This window comes from Ammospiza caudacuta, chromosome 14 (assembly GCF_027887145.1).
Source record: "Ammospiza caudacuta isolate bAmmCau1 chromosome 14, bAmmCau1.pri, whole genome shotgun sequence".
NCBI lineage: Eukaryota > Metazoa > Chordata > Aves > Passeriformes > Passerellidae > Ammospiza > Ammospiza caudacuta.
The window spans coordinates 8,837,621-8,863,047 of NC_080606.1; the positions used below are offsets into that span (position 1 = coordinate 8,837,621).

A 25,427-nucleotide genomic window follows, 5' to 3' on the forward strand; every position below is an offset into this window, starting at 1 on the left:
AGAATTCCTGTCTTATCACATACAGACAAAGTGCATTTCTACCAGTTCTTTTATCTGCACTATGTCAAATGCATGCAGGACTTCCCAAACACCCATCCAGTCAAAGCCTGAAATGGCACTCACAGGTTCCCCCTTAGGGCCAGGCAAACCTGGCAGTCCATCTCGTCCAGGAGTGCCATCTATGCCAGGGAGACCTGGAGGTCCTGGGAAGCCAGGGTCTCCTTTGTCACCTTTCAATCTTGGAGAAGTCAGGACATCCCCTGGGTCACCTTTAGGACCAGGTCTACCAGGAGCACCTGGGGTGCCTGGGAAGCCCTGAGGGAGAAAAAAAACAAAAAGAAAGAAAAAAAAGAAGGTATTTTAGTTTTTCTTTCACTCCCTCTCTGAGTATGGAACACAGTATGAATCATGCATTCAGGATAGTTATGGACCAACAAATATATATTAGACAATAAATTAAATCTATTGTTTACAGATCTACCTGTCATGCAAGACAAATGAGATGCTTTTCCCCACCAGAACATAATACCACCACTTACTGGTGGCCCTACAAGGCCAGTTAATCCAGGAAGCCCCTTTTCACCTTTTGGTCCAGGAAAACCAGGAGAACCTGAGTAGTGCAGAAAAATGTAAAAGAAAAACGTAAATCTGGAGAGGCTGCAATATCAAACATTATGTTTCATTGATAATAGCTTTAAAACTAGACAAAGTTTACAATTTTGGGGTTTTTTTGAGATCTTACTTTTATTTGAGTAGAAACATATTTGCAACTCTAGTTGAGCCAGTAGTGTCAAAAAAAAAAAAATCACATTTTTTAAAAGCTCCAGCTCCTCCATTATTCCAGGAATAGCAGTAGAAGAAGTTGATTTTTCTCTCTCAGTTAAATCTACAGCAGACCCTAAACCTTCAAAATGCAGAATGCTTGCAAGACTGTCTTAAACAGAGAAATATTTCTCAAAGACTAGATTTTCAAAGAATGAGTGTTTGTTTCACACATGCCCATCTTGTTTCTTTCCAACTGTGCAAAACACAACATGCACCAACTCTGCACTGGAGCTGACAAATGCACATTTGAACTTGGACACGATACACAGATATATTGTGACCATTGTACCGAGACAACTCTGATAAAAAGTGACTTTATGGAACATATTAAGCAATCTAGTGAAGACTCCAGCCCTACCTGGACTACCAGGAGGTCCTGGTGGTCCCCTCTCCCCAGGAGGACCAGTTACTCCAGTTCCTATGCAGTTGAAGCATGTGTCTCCTCGGTCACCTAAAAAGATTTGCATTGAAAAAGTGTACTTGAGCATGAGGTTTTAGAAAATATTAAAAGAATTCAGGAAAACAACAACTGCTTTCTTGCTACTGATCTATAATACAGGTCCAAAGTGACTACTTTAAATAATTATTGCTTAAAATTAGAAGCCTCCCCCTCCCTGTAAGTTAAAACTAAAGCTTTTTGGTGGCTAGGAGTCAGACAACCAGTATCAGATTAGAATGTAGTTATGACAGTGCAAAACAATTAAAGAAAAAGCAGGGCTTTCAGAAATAGAAAATAAAACCATGGACTTGTTTCTTCTCAGCAAAAGTGTCCCCTTTTAAAGTAGGTACTTGACACTTCTAACTACAACTATAAACCACATTTATCAAAATCCCAAACAAACTCCAAGAGTGCAAAATAAATATTGGGAGTGTTTCATTGATTTGAAAATAGACTAAAAGTATTTAATGAGGAAAAAAAGATTTGTTTCAAGAAGCTTAGGAATTTCCTTCACATACAGACATGTGTGACATTCATCAGTGAAATATTTGAACATTTCATTTAGGTTAATTAGTTAATCTTTACAATCTCCATGACAAAAAATATTTTTCTTTCAAGTGAGTACAAAATTAAAGTGAGATGTCTAAAGTAATTTATGATGTCCATGGTTGGGCTAGGAAAAGATTCTCACTTACCCATATCAGCATCCTCATTGCAAGGTTGTCTTTTTGGAAACAAGGATATATATTAAATATGACTTTCTTTTGCTTAGCAAACAAACAAACTCACTGCAGACTGACCAGCTCAAATTAGGAGTCTTGTATTTATAACTTTAACGTTGCTTTCCATAAAAAATGTCAAATTTATTAATGAATAATATTAATGAATTTTGAAACAGATTTGGTCAGGGCTGTTACAAAGCACAGTTTCTATCTGCCTGGGAGATAATCATTAACCTCAGGTTCCATTTCACTTTATTCAAGATCATTATTGGTTACACCCTCAGCCACTCAGGCTCCTGTGCTTTAATGTTAGGGGTTAAGGAGTATCCTACACCCAAAGCAAACAGCTTTCTTACACAGAGACATAAAACATCTGCACTCAACCCTACTGGGAAGGGGCACCATTAATCATTATTTAATGCAGCCTTTACATTTTTTACCAAGCTTCAAAAAAAGGAGAAAAATAGAAAATATAGCCATGACACTGCACCTTTTTGGCCTCGCTCCCCTGTAAAACCTTGTTGTCCTGGAATTCCTGGAGGACCTGGTGGCCCTTGCTCACATAACCCTTCACCTAAGGAGAATCAGGAGAGGTTTTATTATCTATTTAAATTAGACTGACAGCAGCACCAAATAGATGCATTCAGTACAAAAATGTATTTGTGTGGAGATTCTAATACACCCATCGTAATCACAGACCAAACATTTTGGCAATTCAGACAGGACTGCTGGTGAAAACCCACACATGTAATTCAATCTCAAAAAGAAATAGTGATATTACACAACAATCTTCAATTCTTTACAACCTCAACCATCTCCCACTGCTTCCCACAGCCTACACACTTCCATCTCTACACTTCATTCTGATGTTCAGCCTCATATCATAAAAACATGCCTATGAATCATCATCAGAGCAAGGACACTTCAGATGCCAGTGCCATCTAGACATGAAATTCTTTCCTGAACCATGTTAGCCACTCTCCACTACAGCTTTCCAGTTCTTACATTCCATCTGCCATTCCCTACTCTCCTTATACCAAAAAAAAAGCTAAGTGCTTTCATCCAAAGTGTCCACTCCAAAGCTCATTTCACGTGGTCTACACACTAGAATATTTATGAAATGGAACTGGAACTCTGTGAAAAGTTACACCTTTGACTCTCCTGCTATCACAGCTCTTAGTAGGGAAAAAATTCTGTACCCCTCCTTAAGCCTAAGGTTCTCCTACAGATGTCTTGATTTGCAAGGGGAGCCACTTGGAGAACCTATAGCAATAGAATCTCATGGACTTCAGCTGCTGATAAACAACATCTTTGGAGGCGGAATTAAAAAAACCCAAACAAACAAATCACGGAAACCCAAACCTAAGCAAATGTCAAAGCTGTTTAGTCTCTTCTACTTGCTGTTTATGTGATCATCACTTACCAGGAGCAACAGATGGTGCAGGTGGCCCTGGGGGACCTGGTGGTCCTGGCGGTCCTCGTGGTCCCTCAACTCCTGGTTGCCCAGGAATAGAAATCCCAGGTAAACCTGGATCTCCCTTCTGTCCTCTCTCACCAGGTAAGCCAGGTGGGCCAGGAGGTCCAACAGTAGTGATCCCTAAGACAGAAAGGACTTAGTTCCTTGCTAGCTTAATGGTTTACATCACATTTTTGTAAGGATGACAATGATACATATCTCACATTTTTGGAAATGTTTGTTTGAAAAATTGACCTGAGACTCAACAACTAAGTCTATGATTAGAAAAAAATCCCACAAAACAAACAAAAAACAGGACTAATGAAAGAATTCTTCATGACAAAAACCCCCATATATAAGCTGTATCATTAGAATCATTATGTTCCTCTCTGTGCATGTATCACGCACATACAGGTGTCACTGCTCACTCCCACTGTAGACTCAGATCACCTCCTACCAGACACGTAGTACACAACAGCACTCTCTCTGTGCAATGGACAACATATATTAATGATAGATGAGTGATATGAGATAGATTATCCCTAGAAGCATTAAGCTGGTATCTGATTAGCATCCTCAGTTCACCACAGCAAGGGCAATGAATGCTCAGAATTCCTCACATTATCCCCAGAAGTTCAACCCTTCAAGCTCAAAGGTTATTCTAAATCTTCTGCCTTCTGTTAAAAGGATTGCGTAAAGGCTGTGAAGCCAAATACCCAACCACAAGCTTGAGCATACAATTTCATTTAAAGCTTGCCCTCCTACCTGGAGATCCTGGCAAGCCAGGTGGGCCTGGCCTACCAGAGAATCCACGGTCCCCTTTGGCTCCCGGAAGTCCTGGCAATCCTTTGCTACCTTTTGGTCCCACTGTTGCATCAATGCCTGGTCTTGGAACAACCTGAAAATGTTACATGCTCATGTAAAGCTAATTGCCAAGAAAAGAGTCATTGGAATCATAAAGAGATGTGAGGGAGGGAAAGTTCAACATACTTTGAACCTTATGCCAATGACAGGATGCTTTCCCCACTCCACTGAATTACCAGGGAAAATTCCAGTAAAGAGCACTCCCCAATAGGAAGCTGTTTGCCTGCCAAGCCAACATAGTTACAACAGGCTTCAGTGAGGCTGACTCAGTCCTGCTGGTCTGAGGTTATAGTCTAGCCTGTGTTTGTGACCCAGCAAATCCCAGAGCACAGAACTGATCTTGAAAGAAGGAAACCATTGTTTCTGTTAGTGTATGTATGAAAAATTTTCTGGTTCTCTTGGTGTTGTACCCAGAGATAGGGCTCTCAGTCAGCCAAGAACTACAACAAAACAACACTGTCAAGCAAATGCAACAAAATAAAGGATCAGCAACTTACAATTCCAGGAGGACCAGGGGGACCCATGTCACCTTTTTCACCCTACCAATGAAATTAAGAGCATTTCTGATACTGTGCAGCACTACATAAACAAGCTATTGCAAATATTTCTCAACACTGTAATAGCAAAGGCAATGCAATTACTACTCAGGCAGAAATTAACTAAGTGATGGCAAATTTTCCATCTATTACAGGAATATTGACAAAAATCCTGGCATACCTTTTCACCATCTCTTCCGGGAGCACCATTTATTCCAGGCCCACCAGGTAAACCCTTCAAGAAAAGGGAAATATAATCACACTCAGATCTTCTCCATATCAAAAGAAAAGCTTATAAAGAGTTTGTTTGGATTAAAAACATATGAATTACTCACATCCCTACCAGGTTGACCAGGTTCTCCATCTTTGCCAGGCTTTCCCTTCAAAGACAAATATTAATTGAAATAAAATGCTTCAGCAGTAAAGAATTCTTATGGAAATTATGTTACTTGTTTCCTGTTTTTCAATAAACCAAACTCCATCTAGAATGCAGTCCTTGGAACAACACAAAGACATCAACCATAACCAATGGCATTACCTAAACTGATGTTTCCTTTTTGAAAACCAGAGCACAAAAGCATGACAGTCTCAAAGTAATGCTAGGTGAATACAGCAAAAAATGATCTCCAGTTAACTACTGCTGATTCATTGTGCTTACTACTCCTTTTATTTTAGCAATAGAGAAGTTCTTTATTTGGAAAACGGATCCTAAATCCCTAAATAGTGGAACACTGTATTTAATTAGTAAATTAGTATAATGTGACCAGAGAAATGAAATAAAACTTGGTGTTGGACTTTTAACTCTCCTTTAAATCAACATGACTTTCTCATTAGTATCAATGAAAATATAAGATGAAGTTCTGCTCAAAGAAGTGACTTCTAAAAGGCATGTTCTTGCTGAACAGATTTGTCATTGCTGCAATAAAACCAGGGCAAGCTCCACTTTATTCCAGATGATTCACTGGGCAGAGAAATGGCACTTTATTGTCAGAGTCACAGAAGTCATGTCTGGAGGCACCTGCTGGAACAGAACTAGAGCAGGCGATTGAGCTTCTCCTAGTGAACCTTCCTCAGTGCCAAGATCAGCTCTCAGTCATTGAGAAATTGATAATACCTCACAGATTTAGTGAATCAGAGTATAATGTGATTTGTGAAGTTTGTTTTCACTAGTGACGAGTTCTAACTCTCAAAACTGAGGTTTTAAGATTTCCTGTGAATGTGCAGAACTATTTGAAGATGAAGACTGACATTTTTATGAGTATATCTGAAATGGCTTTGACCTCACAGAATCATATGGAGCCCTAAAATGCAACTTTAAAGTAACTTAATAGCAAAATTGCACTTCAAGTATGCAACATGCCCAGATTCAGAGTAATAAAACCAAACAAAAATATTGGTAAACAAGGTTTTGGCAAAAAGCGTCTGACATGTCCCCTAGGACTTCTATCCTTTCAGATCTTTGCAAATTTATGTGGTTCCCATTTACTTTTGCAGAGAGAAGCAACAATTCAAAGCCCACTCAATATATAATGAGACTTGTGGTTTGGTAAATCTGCTTTTTGTGTTCTTTAAAAGAGACAAATCAAAGCCCTTCTGTAAATCTCAGCAACTATGAAGGATTTTATCTGCAGTACCAAACATTTTTTCCACTGTATTTATTTCCTATGGAAATTGGAAAACCTACTACCAGCATGTTTCTAAAGTGTTTATATATTGTCCAATTAACCAGAGCAGAACTTGTGCCTCGAATTTCAAAGGCACTTTGTTGATGAAACAATGCATTCAGAAGCAGTGGAAGTGAAGATACTGAATGTTTTAAGCTGGTTACAGCCTCTCTTTTTTTTTTGCTGGTCCAGCCCATATTATTTTTATCCTATTTCCTAGCACTTCTATGATCTTCTTCAGCTTTTCTGAGCTGTGATATACAAGTACATTTAAATTCCAGGATAGATTTGAGTCTGATCAGGAACAAACTCTTGCTATCCTTAGAAAAAGCTATCCTGACTTGTGCCCTCCCCAGATAGCACATAAATTGAGGCAGTCTCTTGGGAAGTGACAATCTGACTATTTTGGTCTTAACAGTACTCAGAGACTTGGTTTTGTGATTCACCTCACAAGCAAGAATGAGTTTACCTGGACCAGCTTATATATATATATATATATACCTATACATGCACACACTAATCTCATGCTGCTTGGCAACCCAGTACAAGGCAAACTGAATGAAGACCCTTCCTAAAAGGAAACAGAAAACTGTTGCTTCAGACAAGCAGTCCAGCAACTTTGAAGGTTTTCACATACTATCCATATAACATAGTTTAAATTATTTTCTCCTGCCCCCTACACTAAGCTCTACATGCAGATAACTCTATCAGAAAGCACAGAGAGCCACAGCTAGAAGCACTGTCATGACCCCTGTGTGTCATCTGCGAGTTGCCAGGTTACAAGGAGAAAAAAAAGTCTCTTACCCATAAGCTGATGGCCCCACCTGAATTCAACATTTGCTTAATTGCCAAAGATAAGACTGAATGGAAAGATAAATGTTTGGTTAAACAGACTACTTACTCTTTTGCCTGGTTCTCCTTGCTCACCTTTTTCACCTTTCACACCACCGGGAAGACCCTGGACACACAAACGTCATCTTAAACTGAGCCCACAAGCCAGAGCAGAATGAAGTTACAGTTCTGATACAGATGCAAAATAGAACTAAGAGTTCTACTCACAGGAGGGCCTGGAGGCCCAGGAAGTCCTGGTGGGCCTGGATCACCTGGAATACCCTGTCAAGCATGGGCAGAGAAAAAGAGAATTAAAGCTTCCATCACTCCCTAGCAGCTTAGTTGACTTTTTTTCTTAAATAGAATATTTTTGCTGTGATTTAGATTCCAAGTCATAAAGGATCAAAATTATTCTTTGTGTGGAATTTCAAGTGAATCTATAAATTTTATTAACTGCTCATCCTGTTTATTTAGATGATTCACTCCATTAAAAACACAGCTGCCTCTTGCAGCTGGCTTGGTGGCCTGCAGGTGCTATCCAATAGTAAAGAGAAGAAAGGAAAAAAGGAAGAAAGAAAAAACAAATGCCAAATCCTGCTGAAATTATAGGAGCAACAGTCATTAGATGACTGGTAATTGCTGAAATTGAGAGGCCATCAGGATAAAAGTGTGTTTGTCAGAAAAGTATCACAGGATCATTGTGTTAACAAGTTCTCATTTCTATTTTGTCTTATTACACCTTTTCACCATTAACCTGAAGAACAGTTACAGGTTACTGAATCCACAAAAAGTTTCTGAGCATTTTCCATTATTTTCTTGGAGCCATCCCAGACTCAAGCCCATCTACACACTTGATTTTAGTCAGAGACCATAGGTGAAGGCACATACAAAAACTCCACATGCATTTCATGAAAAAATCACTGCAATGTTGACATTTTTTACTGATTGTGCACTACCAAGCATAAATTTTGCTGAAATAAAAACCAATTTGCAAACTTGGAAATCATTCTAAATGTTGGTCAAAGGCAATGCACTCAGAATGTTTATAATTCTTAGTGCTTTAAAAGGAATGCAGGTAGAATGCTTTTACTTTGTGCATTTTCATAAATTAGTGCCAGTATAATTAGTCCTTCAGGGGTCCCTAATGACAGAAGCAAATTACTCTGACCCCAATAAAATCAGATTAATTTTTGCTTCAACAGTGTGGTCAAAATGTTACTTTGTGTTTTCTTCGAATTATAAAGACACACAGTGCTGCTCTTGACTCTCTGTCCTATGACCAGTTACAGACAAAACCAGAGACCTTCCTAGGATGACTGTGCACTGCAAGTGTACAGCAGCACAGAGTTCTATTTCATGCCTCAGTGGTGCTTAATGCTCTTCTGAAAGGAAAAGTAACAAATGGTTTTGATCAAGATGAAAGGCAGAACTGCCCTACACCCTGCTCAAATAAAATACTGCTGCATCCCAAAGCTTTCTTCTCTGACACAACTCCCAAGATAAGAAGATGGAAAGGAAGGAAGTGACCCAAACACCAATGGAAGAAACTAATAAAGTTCAGTTACTACAGTGACATTTGCAAAACAGTCAGAGCACAAAAATTATCACTCAACACTTTCCTCAACTCTTCTATTGCCCTTCCACTGGGTGGTATTTGAGAACATCACGAAAACTTCGAGGAAAATGTGACATCCAGGCACCCATGACCCTGCTGGTTTTGCTCAGACTGTCTATGGCACCCACAATTAAACAGCACTGCAGAATGCTCCACAGTGAAAAAGAAAGACCAAAAAAGTGTAATAACTTTAAAAATGCTAACTCTCCCAATGACCTTCTGACATTTTGGGTAGAGAGGGATCCATACAAATCAAACCAGTATTTTGAGCTTACTTGCAAAAATATGATTGATATTTACTTTTGAGATGCCAGAAACAGGGAAAGCACTTTATTCAGACCACAGGGAATAAAGATCTTGGGGCATCACTAACAAAAAAAGAAGAAATTGAATTAAAATTTTTGAAAGACTTCTTCACAATGGACGACACAGCTGGTTAATTAGTGGGAATCTGAATCCCCAGACTGCTTTGAAAATTGCAATTCTGGGTGTTCCAAAGAATGGGAGTATTTTAACTGCTTTTAATGTTACTGTGAACTGCTTTTATAGAGTTTTAGAATAGTTATTTTACTAAGAGAAATAAAAACTAATGTGACTGGCATGATTTCTATTAAAGAAAAAGTACTCAGGCCTGGAATATTCAGTACACTGAGGAAAAAATAGAACCTCTGCAATAAGCAGGATGTGAGCATATATGAACCAAACCAACAGAGGCTGCAGATTGATCACATGCTCACCACAGATGGTTGTAGTGTCCCACTCACCTGATCTCCTTTCTGAAACTCAATGTCATTGGGTCTTTTCTGTTCTCCAATTTGTCCTGGTGGCCCTGGAGGTCCCTGAAGACCTTGTTCACCCTAATGTGTAGGAAGATGCAGCTTATTACAGGCAATACAAGCAAAAATGGCAAGCACAAGTATTTAGAAGTAATAAGTAAAAATATCATTATGATCACCTACTCACTTTTTCACCTTTGGGTCCTTGGAAATTCAAACCCATATTACCCTGCAAAAAGTATAACTCATCAGCCCTTAGAAGCCACAAACAAAAAGAGAAAGAAAACAGTCCATCAATATGAAAAAGACAGTACCTTGGGTCCTGGCAGCCCTGGTGGACCAGGAGGTCCCTATTGAAAAAGGAAACAAAAAACCAAGTCACTTAAAAGCACTTTACAAAACCCTGTAGAAAAAAAACCCCCAACAATGTCGTGGCTTTGATTCCTGTGAATTATCTCCATGCTGACAAGGCACCTTGCCTGCCTTTGAAAACTCATGCTATTCAACATCACAAATATGTAAGAAACTTCCCTTAGGTGAGACCATAAAATGAAATTAAACAGTCCGGTATTAAAACATCATAATCTAAATAAGCTAAATCTTTTCTCATGTTTTACATTGAGAAGCCTGCACAATGATTCAGCACAACTTAAAGCAAAGAGATTTCTGGGAACAGGCTGTTTCAGAAGTGTGTTATTTAAGATGCACAGTAACAGCTCCAGGCTGAACTGAATGCATGCTTGCTGCTGTCCTCACCAAGTCCTGACTACCATGATCTCTGCACTTTATTGACTGCCTCCGAGAACCTGAAATGAAGCAGTAACTGTCCCATTTAAGGCTTGATGAACAGCAGGTTAAAGAAGCTTACCGTCAAACCTGGGGGCCCTGGAGGGCCAACTGGACCTGGTATTCCCACAGAGCCAGGGGGGCCCTGTTGAGGAAGGGGAAGAGGCCATGAGAGGCACCTTTTTTATGAAAAAAAACCCAGTGAGAGCTTTAAGTTCAAATAACCCCAACAGCTGACATCCCATACATATCAAATCAATGTAGCTACCACTACCCTACCAATCTGTCCTTGGGGAAAGGCCTAAATGAGTGTACATCATGTTAGGAGAGTTCTGCTCTTAACATCAATGCATCTCTTTGGCTTGGATAAGGGAATGCTTCTTGGTTTGTTTTGAACTACTTTTGCACTTTCTTTCTCTTCATGCACTGAGAGAGAACAACAAAACACTTTGTATTTGTGATTCCTCCCAGCCAGAAAGAGACAATAGGGAAGCACAGATCAGAGGAGCAGAAATGCTAACGGGCTCAGTCTGGTCACAGAATGGCATGGGGCTTGCCTCTCTGTCCCAGGAAATGGGGGCCTGGCTCCTGCCCAGCTCAGACTGATAGACTCATTTTCGGCTCCCCTTGTTCTTGCACTAAAGCAATGAATGGCTCAGTGGGGAAGCACAGGGCCTGGAGTCACTAGCTGTTTTCACAGAGCACTGCTGGGAGAGCAGAAACACTGCTCAGGAGGTGCAACATGAGGAGAACAGCTGAGGCATTACTATCTCCTTCCCACCATCCAAAACAGCAGCTACAGCCAGAAAGCCAGATGGGACCGACTCAGGGTAAAGAAGGGAAGGGAACTCCAGAAATGATACAAAGAATGTCTAGGAAGGGGGAAGAGGCAGGAAAAACAGAGAAGCAAATCAGTAACTGAGTACTGCTGTCTGCTAGATACCACCTTCCTGACCAGGGGACCTTTCTGCCTTCTGTGGGTCACCCTATTAAGAGCAATATGGAATCACACACTTTCCCTCAAGCCATAAATCAGAGGTACATTAAATGTGAGCCCTGCACCTCCAAGAATACATATGAATCCCCAAGCATCAAGTTGCTAATTTTCCTGTAATAAGAGTACTTTTGATGTTATCTTTTTGGCAGAACACAGCCTAATAACACTTTATGTCACTTACAGGTATCCCTGGAAGACCTGGAAATCCTGGGTCACCTTTCTGTCCTGGCAGCAAGGATGTAATTATTTCACCTGCTTCACCCTAGAAAAAATACAGTTGACTTTATTAACAATACATTTTACAATTCCTTACAACCATTTTGGCTCCAAAGGGCACACAGTGGCCCCTAAGACTCTAAGCTATGCTACACCCTAGCAGTAAACTTTCATATAAGCACTAGATTCTCCAAGAATAGTTCTGTTTAGGAGAGATGAAGACTCTAAACAGCTAAACTAACAACTATTAAAAGATTTAATTTGTACAAAGATAGCAGCATTGATTTAAATTCCAAAAGATTAGGGGATTGAAATACCAATTCTTCACAAAAGAAACATTCCAGCTTCATGTGAAAGCAGTGGACAGGACACAACAGAAAAAAGGCTCATTCAGCTTTTTCCAATGTCCCAGCCCATGAGATTAGTGCTGAGTGTGCTGTTACAACAATTATGCTTTGTGGTCCATATTGAAGTAGTTTCTTATTGATTTCAGGGAATATCTTTGCTTTGAAAGTATATGTTCTGATGAGATTGTCCTTTAATATCTTGAAAACAACTGGGAAAAGGAGCTAAGAAAGATAATTCAGCTTTATAGTCCAAATTTTCCAGTACCAGTGTTATGCTGTCCTCTCAGGACATGTCTAACAGTGTAATTCTCTGGGTCAAGTTTCCTCCTAAATAGACCTCAAGCATGGGCCAAAACTGATGCTTTGGCCCATGCTTGATTGGTCAAAGGTACAACAAAACTCAAAAAATAAAAGGTTCAACATCAGATCAAGAGACTCTAAATTAGGAGAAAACGCCACCTATGTAACATGTAGAATACAAAGACATTTTCAAAAGAACAAAAAGATGTTGTACTATTCTTGTTACTGGGTATTTTAGGTCACTATTGTTTAGTCTTTAGGAGTGTTTTGAGTATGCACAGACAGACTTATGGTGCATTTGGGTGTTTGTAGGCATTCTGTTAACTTGATGCCTCAACACTGACACTTCACAGGCCCAAGGAAACAGCTTCAGGAAACACTCTGCTACTTCTTGAGCTACTGACCCAAACAAAGCCACTGCAGAATTTCCAGTTAGCTGCACTGGAGTGGCCTGAAAACACCAGGAGTGTCTCTCCAGGTTCCAGTGGGTGCACACAGTTTTGCATGAAACAAGCAGGTTACTCATGGCAGATCTCACTGCACATCCATGTCTGGTAAGTACCTGGATGTGAGAGTACAGCACACTCACCTTCATACCTGGCAGCCCAGGGGGTCCCTTTGTTTAAAAGAAACACAAAAAAAAATTAAGATCAATAGAAATAAATCAATGGTATGTTGTTTGCAAACCACTAATCAGATCTACACCATGAGGCAAACATTAAAGACAGAAACTTATAAAAATATATGGAAAAGGGGAAAATAAAATTTTAATGAACTTCAGAATCAAATGGAGAAATCAGAGAACTTTCATAGAGAATGCTGAGCATTAGAAGGATTATATTTTCCTTTCTTAGCAATGTTTCTATGTTGCCTCCTATTATCCATCCTGTCTACTACATCTGTTTGTACTTTGGTTCCGACAGTCACTTGGCTGTATCCTTGTGCTTTATACATAAAACACTATCTTTTTGCTGACCTATTAATCACCAGTAATACTCTTCAGATATACAAGATCTTCTTCTCTGACACATATGCATGTATTTGTATTTTTCTGCAGGTGGTAAAGCATTTCAGCATGTGAGAATTCAAAGTGGTTTTTAAGCTTTACCACAGCATGCAGCAGAAAAACTCACTTTCATTGGACATTTAAAATGCTCTGATTAAATATTAAAAATAAAATTCTATCTATTAAAAGAAAAACTGCAAAAAGAGACTGATATTTATCTTATTTTTCACAGTAGAAGTCTTTCAGTGGATTACAAGATTGGGAAATCTTTTACTTACAGGAGGCCCTTGTAAACCAGGAAAACCTGGACTGCCTGGGAATCCACGCTCTCCCTTAGGGATGAAGAAAATGATTAGCCAACACCAAACCAAAACATAACAAAACCAGATAAACAAATTCTGATTCAAAAGTATAGTTTGTTAGCTTATGACTCCAGAATAGAAAATTCTATTGGAACAAAATAGAATAATCACTTAGTTAACTCACACAATGGATGGAAACAAATTTCCACAGTCAGGTGTTTCTGCATACTTCCAGGCAAAGCACTACACTACAGAGATGGAAAACTCACAGAATGCTACAGAAAATCAACTCCTACTCTGGGAAAATCCCAACATGTCAGAATGAAATTTCTCCCTCCAACATAAACACTGAATCAGTATTTTCAATATAATATTAAAAATTTATAATTAAAAAGTCTCACTGTTAAGTAATGAGTTTTTCTTGGTAGCATGAGTCTACTACAATGATGAGACACAGCATCTGAGGTAATTATCAGACACCTCTCAGCTGCAACTTATACAAGTGAGGATTAGAACATGGAGTTCAACTACAATGGCTGCAGAGCACACAGTGTGGTGTCTTGGTGCTGGCAATTTCTGGCAAAGCTTGTGCTTTAAGTACCAGACCATGACCCCTACTCTCAATGAATTATCTTGGAATTACCTTCACAACTCTGTAACAGCAAGTACTGTTGCACACAACAGTCTAAACTCATTGGGTACAGCCAGAACAAGAACGTTTTACTATATTATTGTTGCATTAAGATTTTTTAAGGAATTCCACCTTTGTCCCATTGCATCCTGGGATACCCTGAGGTCCTGGTGGCCCATCTTGTCCTGGCAATCCCTTTAAAGTAGAAAAGGGAAAGAAGAGTTAAGAGTGCAGGATGCTTTTCTGGGCTTGAAAGACAAAAGGGAACAGATTTGTGTCTACAGAGCCCAGTGCTACTCACAGGAAGTCCTGGTGTTCCTGGAAAGCCGGGAAGCCCTGGCGGTCCCTAGAAGAAAATTAACCATGTGTTTGAAATAGTACAGTATGAATGGGTGTGCAAAAGGATTTACCAAGATTTCATTAAATATAATTTATTTGTGCAGATAGAAGTAAAGACAGACAAACATCCGAATCACCTCTACAAAAAAAAAAGTTTCAAAGTTCTTACCAATCTTTCAGGGAAATAGCCATAAAAACATAGAAAAGACTATGTAAAATTACTGAAGTAATAGATTATAGATATGAAGAGAAAATAAACAAACACTCGTGGTGTGAAAAATGGATGCAGCCCAATGAAGTCAGATGTATCAATTATTACCAGCTGAGGTGTCTGACAGAAAAAGCAAAGGCACAAAATCTAAAGGACTTCCAGACAAGTCCATCTTTCCTGTATGGACTGTATACATACTGCCTCTACTTCAGAATACACTGAAACAAAAGTACTGGCACTTGCTTAGGTCCTGTATTGCAAAACAGATCAAATGAGTATTAGGGCTGCTCTCCCTAAACAGTTTGTGAAATACAAACAATATGTATCTTGCATTAATTATAAAAAGCAGTACAATCTCTTCTGGTGGGTAGATTACTCTTCAGATTTAAGTAAATTTTTTTCTTGTCAATCACCACTTCTGTTAGGACCCACACAAATGCCTGTCAGTCTTATCCATTATTCCATACCACCCTAACACTGCATCCATACTCACTCTGATTCCTTTGGGTCCAATAGGCCCTGGAAGACCATCATCACCCTAAAAGACAACAACAGAAACAAACAAGATCCCACATTCAAGCTGCAGTTTGTGTTTTTATCAAATTAATCAGTAAGCCTTAACTTTCTCCTACATGTTCACAGAAAGTGGGCTAAAAGTTATAGTAGTTGTCATTTCCTGAGTCAAAGGGCTCAAAATTATTTTAATTTAAAGTATTTGTTCCAGCTGACCAACCATGCCTTAGAGGAAAGTTTTCCTAGAGGCCACGGTGCTGTCAGGTCCCTGGCACTGAGGGTCAGCCCTGCCACGGAGCATCCTCCAGCGGCCCCTTGTGGGCAGAGCATGGCGGCCACGATTCAACACGGGTCGGAGCATAGCAGTATTACCTTGCATCGTGATCATCACAGAATCACAATGCAGAACTTTGCATCGCAATCTTAAGAAAATGCGTTAAAGGAATAAAAGTGTAGCAAAGTTTCTAGTCCAAGACCTCTGGGCTGTTTCACTCTTGTTAGCACTCTTGTTATACCTAATCAAACTTCTCTTTCAGTGTATACCTCCCCTATTTTTTTCTTATCACCTGCCTATTTTTTCCTTTGCTTCTTTTTTATGTACTTCTGTTAGGTTTATACTATGAGCATTCATAAAAGAAATGGCAGATCCTGGCTATCGTTATGTATGTTAAAGGTAAATATATTCAGAATTATATATGCTGAATTACACCATCTGAGTTAAGGATGCAATTCAGTAGTAAATAGAAGTAAATGGAAGCCCTCCAGGGAAAGCCAGGAGCATTCCTCAGCTCTCTGCACATGGGTTCAATGAGGCCCTCATTTGCATCACCCCACCCAAACCCAGCCCAGGAATCCCATGCCAGGAATGCCACCAGGTGCAAACAACAGTTTACCTACATGGTGGGAGCCCCAGGGCAGCTGAGAGCAAAACTCTGCTCTTATCAGTAAACTCAGCCAAGCCAGGATCTCCTTAGTGCAAGGACTAACAAAGCTGCATCACAGCACCTGCCAAACCTGTTCTCTGACCCTCATGGGCAGCACCTAGTGAAAGGCAGTGCTGCCAAGCACCTGTGCAGGTGAAGAACTGCATAGGAAACTCAGAGCAATCTTTTTCCACTGGCTGACTATTCAAACTAATCAACCAAAAAACCTGTTATATCCCAACAGCTGAAGATTTTACCTATTAAACCAATGATAATCAGGAGTTCTGGAATTGCTTAGGATCAGCACTACAATTAAGTTAACACTGCCCAGTACCTTCATACCATTCAAGTGAATTGGGACTTACCTTTGAGCCTCTTGGACCAGGTGGTCCTTCTGGTCCTGGAAATCCAGGCAAACCTGGCTGTCCTTCCAAGCCTGGGAATCCTCTTTCACCCTACAAAAAGAATAGGTGGTGGTGGAGGAGAAATATGACATAAACAAAATAGATTATAGAAAAATTTAGAACACACATTATCTTTCTGCTTTTCTGTAGGAAGTTATCACACTGACAAACTAACAGTGACTAAACATCTCACCTGCTTAACTAAAGAAATTCCTGAACACAGACAGATTTACCTTTAATTACAGCACTCAAACTGATTTCATAGGTTTACAAGTTTCCATAGGGTGTTCTGCCCTGCAAACCCAATACAAGTACTTCTGAATGCTATAGAGTTGGTCTGAAAAGTGGAGGAGTGTTACCAGGATCTGAAAGGGTTAGTGTGTCCCTGAAGGAGAGAAAATGAGGAATTCGGGAGTGCCAGATAAAGAAAACATTAGGCAAAACCAGATTTTGGAGCAAGCTCTGGCATGAACTGTGTTTGCACACTGAAAAAAACATACCAGTGTACAAGAGGCATGTCAGATGTGTGAGGGGCAAGCCAGACTAGAGTGCCTCCTAATCTGAACCTGGTCACTCTTCTTCACGCTTTTGTTACAGCAAGTAGCACCTACAAATGGTTGCTAGAACAGACTTCTAGCAGAGGGTTGGCCTTGTGTGTCATTTGAGGCTGACAAACTGTTGTCTAAAATGCAGCTATGCCAAGGTCTCCACTCCAAACAGTCACGGAATGGGGAAGACAAGGCCTTCAAAGAAAGAGAAACATGAAGTCAAACAGCTAAGAGGAACAGAGGAGGCAACAAGAGATGCTAGTGAACTGTAGTATTGAAACTGAAATGAGTATTTTCCAAGCCCCCTTTGAACATGAGCAGCAAAAAGGAGAGCCTTGCATGAGGAAACTGTTGCCAGGGCAACTCCTGTGGAGTTTGCCAGCAAATTACTCCCAAAAGCAAACAGAGTATTTGAAGGACTATGACTGGGGGTAGCTGAGGGAGTACATCAGACACATCCTAAGGGAACTTACATCAAAGTTAAAATAATTACAGTGGAAACAGCTGCACTATAATCCCTAATTTTGATTTAAAAATTGGTTAAAGAAACGTGAGCAAATTTTGTGGGAAGAGAAACTATGCTGATCCAGTTCTCTTTGAGGTTTTTATTTTAACTGTCTTCTACTTAAACAGCCTATAGATGATTCCACAAGTGACAATCATTGTCACATGTTGCTTCTGCCTCCAGATTTTTCCTACTGCCCACACCATACTGATTTTTATGAAGATTTGGATGCTACAAATTTGGCAGGAAAAAACTGCCTGCTCACTGCAGGAACATACTGAAATGGAAAAGAAACTTAACAAGTCAATGCCAAAAAAGACATGACATTGTTGGGGATAGAATGTGATTGAAGTCTCTGGTTAGTGTGCAATGAATTTTCTTATAAATTCAAAAGCTCAGTAGCCAGTTGTGCTCACACAGAAAGAACAGAGGAAGGTTTGATACCTCTTGTTTCAGACTGGAAGCTACTAAATTAAAACATATATAGCAAAGGTTTAGGTCAGCTCAGATCTCCTCTTCCAATCCTGAAAATACAAAATACAGGATTGTTTCCATAGCAAAATAAAGTTGCCCCAGCTATAAACCATCATTTGCTTGAGGAATGGGCAATGAATCAGATTCTGATCTCAATTGCCCTCCATCAGCTACACCAATATGGCAAAAGCAATATCAGCTCACAAGCTTGAACATGACTGTGGCTTGGGGCACAGAAAGAAAAAAATATAGTTGGGAAACACCCTAAAATTATGCTTTGCTGCAGCAAGATATAGCCAATTAAACAGGAACACAGAAAAGTTTGGCAGAATTCCATGTACTCTAATAATAGGACACAAGCAGGGATAGGTGCAGTTTTAAAGCATGGACAAGTAATTCACATTTCTAGAATTTGTTCTCCAGAATCCCATATTTATAAATAAATATAAAGTATATACAGACAGTATGGGGAGAGAAACCAGAATAATTAATTACATTGATGAGAAATACTCATGGCAAAAAAACCCCAACCAAACCAACAAACAAAAACAACCAAAACCCAAAAACTGGAGCAAAAAAAAGCCCCCAAACCCAGAAAAGCAGTAGTTGAGGAGCCCATTTTAATGTCTAAACACATTCAAGCGCATGGCTGTAACATTTGATAAGAGTGGCACATACTTGCTCTTCCTGCCCTTGCTACAAAAATGGCAAACTTTAAAGAGTTCAAAACCACTTAACTATGGGTGGCTGCTTAAAACTAAATTCATGTACAAATGTCCATAGTAAGATTAAGATACACAGCATGGAAGAGGTGATGCCACAGCCACCCATACTGTTCTCCACCCTTTATAAGTAACAGGAAAGTAATGGCTGCCTCACATTACAATGCTAGCCAACAAATTCCTCCTCAACTCCAAGAGTACTAATTTAACACAGTTAAAAATGTAGTATTTAATCAAGACAAACAGAGAAATCCCCTCTGACAGGACTTGCATTCTTCAAAACATATCAATCCTAGTTCAGAGGTCACTGCTGAAAGAAGCAGTATTGGATTTGGAAACTTAGATCAAATGTATAACTAAGTGATACATGGTGAGGGACCCAGCTAATCATCTTAGGACAGCCCTTGGCATCTTGTAGTAGTACAAGAATTTAGGAAGATTCAAACAATAATTCAAAACCTAAGCAAACCAAAGCAAAGAATTTAGAAGATAAAGCACTAAAGAATTTCAGTGATAGATCTGGGGGCTCCCCAAAGCTGAATTGCTGAATTCAGCAATGCATCAAATACTGAGGGCTTTGTAATTATAGGGCAACTAACAATGAGGTGTGTACATGTATGCTCCAACAAGTTCCACTAGCAAGACATCATACCTAGGAAATGTGGGCTTTGTTTTTCATCCTTCCTTTACATAGGTATATGACGGTCTGCAAACTTCAGAGGGACTGTTTAAAAACCCTCTGACATGCTTCAGGATTATGCTGTGTTTACCTTGGCTGCAGTGGAAATGAATCACAATTCTCCAATTTCATATCCATTCTAAGGACATATTGCATTAGATCCACATTAGCCAGACAACAGCTACTTACTCAGTGAATTCACAAAAAAGCTGTGACAAGTGCCGGAAAAAAAAAAAGCCAACTTAGAATTACAGAAAGGTTCTCCAAAGTTGTACCTGCAATAACTGCACTGGTCACAGAAATCTGATCTTTAAGTGACTTTAAACTGAACCTGAAATAATTTGTGACTAGTTAGGATGCATTTGGTTTGGGCACCTGCATCTGAGATTCTCTAGGAACATTAACCAGGTTCATGTTTGGCTAACCAAATCTAACTTGGAAATCTTGCCATCAAGGGAATACCATTCTTCACTAGGTATGTAAACAGGGAGTGTATTCAATGAACTAAAAGCAAGTAAATGCCAAGGAATGACCTCATCTGTCTGGAGCTATCTGGATGGCATTACCTTGAATTTTGGACAGTTGCCTTGTTTAACCTGAGCCAATTGTAAAACACTGTACCAGCACATTATAGTGACAGGGCCAGTGTTTTGAATTACTTTTGTTCATTAAAGGTTACATTTGTTTATGCGAGTCAAAAATCACCCTTGAAATGTGTCAGAAATTCATCTGGAGCACTGAAACCCTCCTAGAACCTTGCTGAGATAGAGTAAGTAGTTTGATAAGACATGCTTCTCAAACTCTGTTATCAGTTCACACCTTTAAGACAGCTCCATTGTATCTCAAGCAAACTGTTTACAAGACTGAGTAGAAGCATTTTGAGCAGCCTCTGCCCCTTGCAGTGATCACATCCCATTCATTCCCTGTGACAACAGCAGCTACATGGGAACTATTTAAACACAATTTACTCCCCACACTGGAGAAAGAACCAAGTACTTGCTGGGTTCACAGTACTGAGCTGGTTATCTACAGTGCATTGTACCTAAAAGAAATGCTGGGCACCTGATGTTTCCTCAAAGAAAAAACTTGTAAAACAATAAGAAATAATGTTGACAAACTTGAAGTACTGTACAGATATACTGAGAACAGGCAGTGAGACTGGAAGTCAAAGCTGCAAGGAAGAAGGAAAGCTGCAATATGTCGACATGCATCTCTTGGCCTGAGGATGCCATCTGCCTTCTGGGCAGACCAAAACAGCTTGCTGCACCTGAATGTGGCACACAGAGATGCTTTTTGCAGTGGCGATGGTTTTTACTCTGCTTGATCCAAGAATACATGTTTGGCCTTGAACTAGCTGCTTACTTGAGTGGCAGCTAACTGTGTTGGGAAAGCTCTATCTGGATTTTGTCACTGCCATGGTGCAGTTCATATCTAGACAGTGACAGCAATCGTCATCTTTGCATACAGCTGCACAAATTAAGAGGTGAAAAGCAGTACAAGTTCACAACACACAAGTGGGCATCAACTACTTATGAACTGACAGTGCAAGAAAAGAGAGAAAACAACCCACACTCACTCATTTCACAATCTCACTGAAGCACTACTAGAATAGCCATTATGCTACATTCCACACCTTAGCCTGTCAACACTAGCTAGTCAGTATAAGCAGGCTAAATAGGAGTTCTTTCTATTTTACTGGAATTTGTCTCTTCTAGTTTTTTGTTTTTTTCCCAAATAGTCAGATAGATGGAAAAAATCTGTGCATTAAATCCCCATTCTTGAGAAAATAATGATATGAATATCTTACACTGTGAGATGGACCAAATCAGTCTGACTCAATACCTGACTGTTAACATAGCTCTGCTCTTTGGTGCATACCCACACTACCATCAAAGAAAAAAATATATGAGCAAGAAGCAAAGAACTATCACCCATAAGCTTCAGTTATCTGAAGCTGGCATATGGCTCAGTGGTTTGTGCGCTGATCTGACAGTTAAAAAAAATAAAAAGAAGAATATTTACCTTTTCACCTTTTACTCCACTGCAATCACATTTGGATAAAGATGTACATCCATGGCAAGCCTTGAAAACATAAGGGGAAAAAATTGTTTTTAGTTGGCATAAGACTGGATGAAATATTTAATATTATTACAGAAAATTAAAAAGTAAACCTATGAAGTTTGTCCTCTAGCCATTCTACAAGTGTTCAAAGCAGACAGAGTTAACTGAAAGTTCAATCACCTTTAATAATACCTATGTTTGTTTGTAAGTATTTTACAGTTCATTTTAGACTTCCAAACTTATGCTTAAGAAGTGCAATGCAACACTTATAGCCAAAAGCACCAACACTTTATAAAACAGGCTCTTCAGCACATCTCCAGCTGAGAAGTTATGCTTCCCACCAGTAGATGTCAGGTTCTGCACAAAGTTTAAACCAAGCCTGAAGGTTATGAGCACATCTGAGTTAGTTATTAGACAAATACTTACTATGTGATTAATTCTTCCCCCCATAGCTTAGTTACTGAGAAAAAACATTTAAAAACCTCTAGATTTCATGTAGCTGCATTCCCACACCAGTGCAAAGCTTGCCAAACCAGCTACAACAGTCTAGCAGAAGGTGACAGGTGGATTTCAAGGGATTCAAAGGAGAGGGATATACAAGTTTGGTTCACAGAGAAGATCCAAGTTAAATAATCTTCCCATACCACATTTGCTTAGATTGTATTCTTCCACCCCCATTTCAACATGGGACATTACAGCCCTGTGTTGATCTCAGATTAACAAATGTGTTTACACAAGTGACATTTCTAGAACAAATCCTGTTTTTGGTAGACTATTTCTACATAATACCTGTTTCAGACCTCTTCATAGTTAAAAACTATAAGCCATATTAGAAGATACACTAGCTGAAACACTTCAGGGGTCAACTTCTTCTGAGAACAGGTGCAGCATTGTATAAAACACAGAGCTTATGCTTTAAGTTTGAAAAACTGAGCATTTGGGGTCCTCCCCTTCAGCAATCAACAGAGAACATTATGTACAAAGTTTCAATCAAGAAAGAAACCAGTCGGTGTGTCAGATCTGAAATACACCCACACTTGAATTCTAGCCCTCATTATCACAGAAGCATTTAGAGACATGACCCATCCCCTACCTGGCATTAGGAATGTCCTGGCTCTTAGCCTAAACATACTAGCAAGCATCAGATTGAAAATACAGAAGTAACTTAATTCACTTGGAACTACAAAATCCCAGAATCAATTAAAGCATCTTGTACCAAAAGGCAGAGCTTTAAGGCCAGCAGTGGTGTTATACTCCAGACATGACCAGGGTGTCTCTCCTGATCTTCCACGTGGCTTTTGTCACCAGTTTCTTGATGTTTGTACATGAAAACTCAAAATTCTTCATTAACAGGGATTATTGAGCCATTTCCTAGAATTTCCTAGCCCAGCTTTCAAAGATCAGGCTGGACAAGCAATGTGGTCTGACCTCATGGCTGTCCCTGTCCTTCTGATGCCCTCTTCAGTCCGAGTTATCCTATGAATTTGGTATCTGATCTCTTTCACTTTTAAAAATGAGTTTTAAAAAAGCAAGTTCCTTGTGAACCAGTTTTAGGATTAATCTCTCTAACAAAGCTTTGTTTAAAAGGGATTAACCTTAGTTACATTCAATATTCCCTTCCCTCACAGTACAAACCTTGCTCACTGTGCTGCAGCACTGATTCTGTGTTACAAGGATGGAACAGTGAGAGCAACATGGAAAACCTCTGCTGCCTCCAAGAGGTGGGGGAAAATAATAAATTTATCAAAACCAAAAAGTGTCGCAGAACACACAGGTTAAAATAGCACATACAGAAAAATCATGATCAAGATCCTGCACAAAGAGAAGGATTTATTCAGCCTATGGAACAGAAGAGACTCATTTAGTCTTCCTTACAGCTTCCACAAATGTTTCTAATAGAATTTTTTTCAGTTTTCAGGTACAAGGGAACTATTGGGGTGAAAAGGGAGAAAGGGAAGTTGGGAGAGAAAGATGGTGTGAGATTACCTGGCCCCTTCACAATACAAGTTAGAGGTGCACAATGTTGTGAAGGTGAATTTTCAGACAATTAAGCTCAGGAATCTCTGCCCTTGTTACTGTATGCAGAAAGCTGCTTTGTCAGTGCTTACACATCTTTAACAGTGATTCAACATCAAGATCACATGAAATAGATCTGATTAATAAAACAAATGAAATAATTTGGTATGGAAGGAATCTCAAGGCAGAGCAGCTTAGGCAGTGTGCACAGGTCCTTGTTCAGTTGCACATTGAATAACTACAGTAGTGGAGATCCCACAGCCTCTTCCTTATGTTGAACCTTGTATCCATTCAAAGTTTCATATATAAAGTTTCTAAAAAATGTCCTTCTTCCTCTTATCTTGCTTGCACCAAAGTGCTTTGATTTAATCAATGTAGGGGTTCTTTTTAAACCTGTGACTATCTTCCAAAGCAATTTATATATTCAGACTGGATTTCTTATGTTCTGAGTAACTTAACCTACAATATTCGCCTGTCTGGGAGAGTCAGGAGTACTCACTGAATGCTTTTTGACAAGTGGTTTTGGATATCCAGTTCAGATGCATTACTTGCAGGAAGGAAACATGGTCTTCCTCAGACAGCAGTGAAGGGAAACTAAAGGTTTGTAACCAGAAAACTCTTCAAATACCCACTGTAATCAAATGGTAGTAAGTTTTTGGCATAAATCCTGGGAAGATCTATTCACCCACAAGCTTATCAAGAAGCACTCCCCCAGCAGAGTCACTTATCTTCCTGTACAAAAGCTGTATTTGGCAGACTGTGCTTCTCATTTGCATTAACTTATATCTGCACCAAATTAAGGTATTCTTAATTAAACAGTCTGAATAAAAAAAAAGCCCTCAGAATCTATATTATCTCAAGATCAATTCATGCCACTTAGAGGTCTTACTGTTGTATAGCTTAAAATAAAATCCAAAGTAAAACATGATGGCACAGAGAAAAAAAAAAGCTTAATGACCTACTCTGAGTGAAAGCTTTCTTCTTGTTTAGACTTTTCTGTAATCTCAAGGCCATTTTTTTTAACTTGGCAAAGCAGGCACAAAAACTGCACTACAGGAGATTGCATACTGCATAACAAGTTAGTACAAGTTTGAAAACCACTCAGCAGCCACAGGCTAGAGATTTTTGATGTCATGGAATCAGTTGTGTATCTCACATGAATGCCAAGGAAATCCAGGCTTCACACTATGCATAGGAATACTTGGAATTTCTCCTGCACATGGACAGTAAGTTATCTACACTTCAATCACAGAAAGAAAATGGATGCAATGACATTCCAAATGCAGAAAAATTTACATTAAGAGCAAGATTTAGATGGTTACATCAGTACTTTACTTTAAGAAACTAGTTAATCATCACTAGTTCTGAAAATTGACCTTCTGGGTTTCCAGATATGGAAAACTGAATGACTCCAATCCTCAGGGGAGCTCCAAGTTACACTTGGCACATGATGCAGTTGGAAAACCAAGCAAGACTCTTGCCTTGTATTATTACCTGGCAGCCAGAAGCCTTCAGTAGTTCAGTTCTTGGCTCTGGCCAGTAGGACACGTTGTCTTAGGTGACAGAAGATAATAAAAAATACTTTATATAATAGCAAGTTGTATCTTGAGCACAAGGTCACAATCTCCATATTGATCAAAATATTTTTGTTTTCAACTACACCAAGATGAATAAGGAATCAAAGCAGCTTTTAAGAACTCATGACAAACTGCTTGGATT

At 39.3% G+C, this 25,427-nt stretch overlaps 1 protein-coding gene across 1 annotated transcript in view; it reads right to left on the reverse strand.

Annotated features, from left to right (window-relative positions):
- Window positions 1-25,427, reverse strand: part of COL4A5 (collagen type IV alpha 5 chain) — a 72,294-nt gene that overhangs the window by 30,007 nt on the left and 16,860 nt on the right. The window contains exons 2-24 of the mRNA XM_058813946.1: window positions 21,654-21,713; window positions 16,665-16,754; window positions 15,357-15,401; window positions 14,615-14,659; window positions 14,446-14,508; window positions 13,659-13,712; window positions 12,964-12,990; window positions 11,693-11,773; window positions 10,597-10,659; window positions 10,043-10,078; window positions 9,916-9,957; window positions 9,717-9,809; window positions 7,566-7,619; window positions 7,408-7,464; window positions 5,178-5,222; window positions 5,024-5,077; window positions 4,804-4,845; window positions 4,208-4,340; window positions 3,410-3,583; window positions 2,477-2,560; window positions 1,184-1,276; window positions 540-610; window positions 124-315 (exon numbers count right to left, since the gene is read on the reverse strand). Of these exons, the coding sequence (XP_058669929.1) occupies window positions 124-315; window positions 540-610; window positions 1,184-1,276; window positions 2,477-2,560; window positions 3,410-3,583; window positions 4,208-4,340; window positions 4,804-4,845; window positions 5,024-5,077; window positions 5,178-5,222; window positions 7,408-7,464; window positions 7,566-7,619; window positions 9,717-9,809; window positions 9,916-9,957; window positions 10,043-10,078; window positions 10,597-10,659; window positions 11,693-11,773; window positions 12,964-12,990; window positions 13,659-13,712; window positions 14,446-14,508; window positions 14,615-14,659; window positions 15,357-15,401; window positions 16,665-16,754; window positions 21,654-21,713 (1,698 nt within the window). The remainder of the gene's footprint in view (window positions 1-123; window positions 316-539; window positions 611-1,183; window positions 1,277-2,476; window positions 2,561-3,409; window positions 3,584-4,207; window positions 4,341-4,803; window positions 4,846-5,023; window positions 5,078-5,177; window positions 5,223-7,407; window positions 7,465-7,565; window positions 7,620-9,716; window positions 9,810-9,915; window positions 9,958-10,042; window positions 10,079-10,596; window positions 10,660-11,692; window positions 11,774-12,963; window positions 12,991-13,658; window positions 13,713-14,445; window positions 14,509-14,614; window positions 14,660-15,356; window positions 15,402-16,664; window positions 16,755-21,653; window positions 21,714-25,427) is intronic.